The sequence below is a fragment of the Notothenia coriiceps genome, unplaced genomic scaffold (assembly GCF_000735185.1).
Source record: "Notothenia coriiceps isolate Sejong01 unplaced genomic scaffold, NC01 NC01_scaffold00024667, whole genome shotgun sequence".
NCBI lineage: Eukaryota > Metazoa > Chordata > Actinopteri > Perciformes > Nototheniidae > Notothenia > Notothenia coriiceps.
In genome coordinates this window covers 4,817,887-4,822,896 of record NW_011357368.1, presented here as the reverse complement: position 1 = coordinate 4,822,896, position 5,010 = coordinate 4,817,887, and the positions used below count along the sequence as shown (strand labels likewise).

At 40.8% G+C, this 5,010-nt stretch overlaps 1 protein-coding gene across 1 annotated transcript; it reads left to right on the top strand.

The window, feature by feature from the left end:
- Positions 1 to 1,317: 1,317 nt before the first annotated feature.
- On the top strand, positions 1,318 to 4,378 carry LOC104955258 (aspartate aminotransferase, mitochondrial). The gene is made up of 2 exons (XM_010782543.1): positions 1,318 to 1,481; positions 4,201 to 4,378. Exons 1-2 carry the CDS (start codon positions 1,399 to 1,401, stop codon positions 4,361 to 4,363), a joined length of 246 nt encoding a protein of 81 aa, XP_010780845.1. The 5' UTR covers positions 1,318 to 1,398; the 3' UTR covers positions 4,364 to 4,378.
- The last annotated feature ends 632 nt before the right edge of the window (positions 4,379 to 5,010 follow it).

Below are 5,010 nucleotides of genomic sequence, written 5' to 3'. Positions count from 1 at the left end.
ACAGACGGAGTTCACTCCGTCACGGAGGGGTAGGGTCGAGGGAGAGGTTTGGGATTGGGCCTATGTGTGCACGTCTCTGGCTGGACGAGTAAGGGGAGAACGAGGGCATATGGAGTGGAGACCATCACGTTTGCCAAAGCAACCCCATTTAGCAGTGTTCCTCCATGGCTTTCCCCAGAAGCTAACTGAGATGTGAGTATCATAGAAAGGAAAAAAGAGTGGCAAATAAATGAAGTGGGAGTTAAAACCAGTATGTACCTGAACGAAAAGTATTACAATTACCTAAAAATATACACAGATGGTTCTAAAAAACAAGGAAGAGTGTGTTGGAGTTGCTATATATATCCCAGACTTTAAAATATTGATCTCAAAAAGAGCGTCTGATCAATTATCAGTGTACACATCAGAAATGCTGGCAGTAATAATAGGATTACAGTGAGTTGAAGAGGTCAGACCAGATAGGGTGGTGATATGCACAGATTCATTGTCCATATTAAAAAGCATACAGTCAAAAACAACTGTCAGAAGACATTCTCATAGAACTTAATCATAGCCTGTTAAGACTTCACAGAGGCGGTATAGATCTGCAGTTCTGCTGGGTGCCTGCACATGAGGGGGTGACAGGGAACGAGTGTGCTGATAAATTAGCAAAAAGTGCACTCCAAAAGGAAATAACTTTACCAGTTCAACTTGGAGAAGGAGAAGGAAAAGCAGTCATTACAAAAAAGGGATGGAGATCTGGCAGAAAAGGTGGGAGAAAGACCAGAAAGGCAAAGAGTATCATAAAGTTCAAAAGACAATCACAATTCATATTTATAAAGAAAGAAACAGAAGGGAGGAAATAATGATGACTAGACTCAGACTAAATCACACAGTATTGAATGGTACGCTGGGGAAAGGTGACAGTGACAAGTGTAGGAACTGTGGAGTAAAAGAAAATGTAGAACATATATTGTTACATTGTGACATCTGTAAAGCTGAAGAAGAAAAACTAAAGGCTAAAGTTTGAGAGGCAGAGAGGGAATGGAGTGTGGTTGGTGTTTTGGGAACAAAAGGAGAGGGAGTAAGAGCTACCAGAAAGGCACTGTTTACCTTCCTGACTGAAACTGCGGTAGGAAAAAGAATTTAACATTAGGTCAGGAAAGATCATAGATTTTTATTTTTGTTTTGTTTATTTCATGTTTTTTGTTGATTTATTTATTTTTATTTTTTGATTAGATCATAGGTAAAGAGATGGAATGATGTGATGATTCATACTCATGTACAGTAGGTGGCGGTATGCACCTTTAAAGTTGTTTGTAATCCGCCAAAAACCGAGAGAAGAAGAAGAAGTTGTGCTGCCTGCCCTTCACATCCGTCTACATCCTCTGAGGCTCTGCTCCCTGCCGCAGCTCAACCATGGCCCTGCTCAAGTCAAACAAGGTGATCTACTGTCTGGGGAACATTTCTCCGTCCCTGGGGGTCCTGTCCTCCCGCAACAGGTAAACCTCAATAACCCGTTAAAACTTCCAGAGCCAGAGACATATAACGACCGTTGTCTGGGTGATCCCCTCTCACATTAGTGTCACAGCTAGCATTAGCTTGAGCAGCAGACAGGTCGCTGTTCTAAGGTTAACGCCTCTGTCAGCCTTTAAAGTGCTGTATCTCCATCGCTCTGTGATTACTTCAGCCATACTAGCTTGCTAGCTTAGTGAACAGGGGTCACATGATTTTAATAGGCCCCGGTTTGCTGTCTTAGGTTGGCTCCTGTAGCGTTTAATGTTCATATGTATGTAAACGTCACAGACTCCAGTTTCTTGACTCGATAGCCTCATATGTAGGCACACTTTGTGCTAGACTTCCTCTCCGGTTACCTCTTATTTGACCTCAGAGAAACTCGGTGTTGCTATCGGTTTAGCTGGCTGCTGATGAAAGTCACGTTGGTGTGTGAGCGGTACAAGTTCCTGTTCAGAAGTCCCCCGGTGTATAGGCGAGAAAAACAAACTCAGTTAGGCTTATTTATTTATAATATAACTTAATTATAATAATATTGCATGCTTTTTTTGCTTTGGTTCTTTTTAAAAGCCCAAAAAGATAGGGATTTACACGATCGCGATGTCTTTAGCTGTCAAATCCCACGCACGGCTTGAGCTAAGCGACTTGTCGTAGTTGGAGAAATCGTGCAAGCTGATTGGCTGTCCTATCCCGCCTATGATCCCTGATTGGTCAATTGACGAATCGATGAAACTGTAGAAGTCACCGATGTCCTTTCAGTGTCTGCTTGGAGGGCAAACCGATTTATTTATGCATCAATGGTGCAACTCGCATGATATATTTCACATTTTGTAAATGTAAACAGTTTCATCGGGCGTTTTGTACATGTCTTCGTTCAGCTTCTACTCTTTTATCCCAAAGTGTAACCGGTTTTCGTTTTGCTAGCTAGTGCTATCATATTTCTGTCTGTGGGTGTGTTAAAAGTTTTTGGTTTTTTTTCTCATCCTGTCGTCTCATGCTCAAGCACACCAAATAATGCATACATGTCAATAGGCTTTTCCCCTTTCCACCACCATTACTTTACGGGTTTTTTTCTATGTTTGGCCTTAACATTACATAATATTGTTTGAATATGGATCCCCATTTAAGATCAGAAATCCGGTTCTGTAACTTCTCAGAAAGGCAATTGATCTGTTGATCAGGGATAACCTCAGTCAATCGATGTTTATAAAGCTCAACGCTGTTCAAAGGTTCTGTGTGCACACTTCAGTTTTTCCTGAAATTAAGACCTCCCCTGTTTGCACTTAATGTTTAAAAGTATAAAGCATATAGACTTAATAATGGCATTTACAATAAAACAACACTTTACAATTCAATGAAAGTAATATCTCTGAAATTCTGAGCATTGTAAGCTTCAACAAGGTCACTACTGCATACTATTCATTGATTAAACTTGTTTGTCAGGTAACTGAAGTTACTGTCAAATAAACCAATGTGATCTTTTGTTTGGGGTTAGGAGACTCTTGCCCTTTGCAACATGTTCCGACCTAAATTTAGCTGCAAAGTTTAGTTGGCTTACAAAGTAATGTGGGCAGCAATGCAGTAAAGGTCACACATGCAACACCCTCATGTATCAAGCTGATGTGAATGTTGCTAAAGTATGGTTCTACTCTTCAACAAGAGTTGACAAACCCAGATTTATTTCAAATACCTCTTATTTTCCCCAGACAGAATGAGAATGTTGAAGAACCCTGGTCAAATTCATAAGGTTAAAGTATTATATTTTTAACAATCCTTTTATGACATAAAAGCCAAACATCCAATAGCAATTAAATCGATAGAACTTAATGTGAATTATCATACCTTTTTTTTATTGGATTTTATTTGGTATGTTGTACGTAACAAGTCTAAACTGCATCTAATGCATGCAGCCTGCACCAGTGTGAGTGGGGATAATGAACACATGACACTGAGCAATCAGACTGTCAGTCTGAGGTCAGAGGGCATGGGCTTTTACATCTGATATGCCGCTTACATTTGCTGTCTTTAATTCTGGTTTACTTTCTCCTCTCTCTCATCTGGTTTGCTCATAGTCAGGAGTATTTCGTAGCTAAAGAAAAATATAAGTAAAACTGGTTGGGAATGCAAAACAATTAACAAGCAATTGGCTATATGATGGAACAATTTCAAAAAGCATTGCAAATATTGCCAAGCACGTAGGAAAGGTAACAAAAACTGTTGTATTTATATTTCTCTCACTATAAGGAGCCTTATTGGGTGTTTATAATGGTAGGAATATTAGTTTGGTGAAAAGGAGAGATTATCTTTGTATGTAAGTACTGTATTAACTGTTAGTCTAGTATTTGGACTCTGGACCCTCTGAATGGATTAAAATGCTTGTTTGGTGAAAGTTGTGTCCACTGACCCTGTGTCGTTCATGCGTCTCTACGTCAGTGTGGTATCCTCAGGTCACATGAGGAGATAAGCTAAAGTATTAAGGTCTGCAGCGTGTTAAAGGAACATGGCTAATATGGCCTTCACATGAGTGTGACCTGTGTCACATTGGGCTGTACAAACTGAAGAAGCAGCTTATTTCATTATCTTGTACAAATGCATTCATGTGTCTAAAGGAAAAAGCTGTTTATCAGAGCAGTGTGCACAGATAAACTCTTGACTTTCTTCCGTCTTTGCACATCACATTCACATCACTATTCATCTCATTTGCAGCTCATGGTGGGGTGGATTGCCGATGGGCCCCCCCGATCCCATCCTGGGGGTCAGCGAGGCCTTCAAGAAGGACAGCAACCCCAAGAAGATGAACCTGGGAGTGGGAGCCTACAGGGACGACAAGGGCAAGCCCTTTGTGCTCAGCTGTGTCCGCAAGGTATGACTGTCACCAAGCCTGCCAGTGAATCAGCTAATGCTACATAACACACCCAAACAAAGTGATATATGTATTTTTCAATACAATTCAATGGATTCCATTTACTTAATAAAGTCTCATGTTAGAATAGTGAACTAAAAGAGAGCCGCGGTGCTCAGATATTCAGGGAGAAGGATAGTTTAGATTTTCACGGATGTTTGAAGAGTTAAAGGTCGGTCCGGTTCGGTGTCTTTTTCATTGGTGAATTGTTGTTTTGTCATGCTGAGTTTAGCTGCTGTAGCAACTTTGAGAATCACTTTAGTATTCAATAGAAGCTTCTCAATACTCTAATTTCCCCTCCTCGACTCCTATCCTCGACTCCTATCCTCGAGACTTAGTCCCGCTCACAGGAGATGTGAGCGGAGGACTCGAAGAGGGGGAGAGAGGAGGGGAAGCAGCAGGCGGTTAGAGAAATGAGAACTCCTCTCTGAGCGGTCATTTTAAAGAGACGTCCATTAATGATGACAGGAGGCACATCCCTCTGTCTGATGGACAGATGTGTTCATGACGACTTATATATTTACTTTTAATTCATTGACAGTGCGGTATAATGACACAATAACAGGCTACAACACGCACCTACAGCTCCTAAAGCATATAATATCAGGATACAG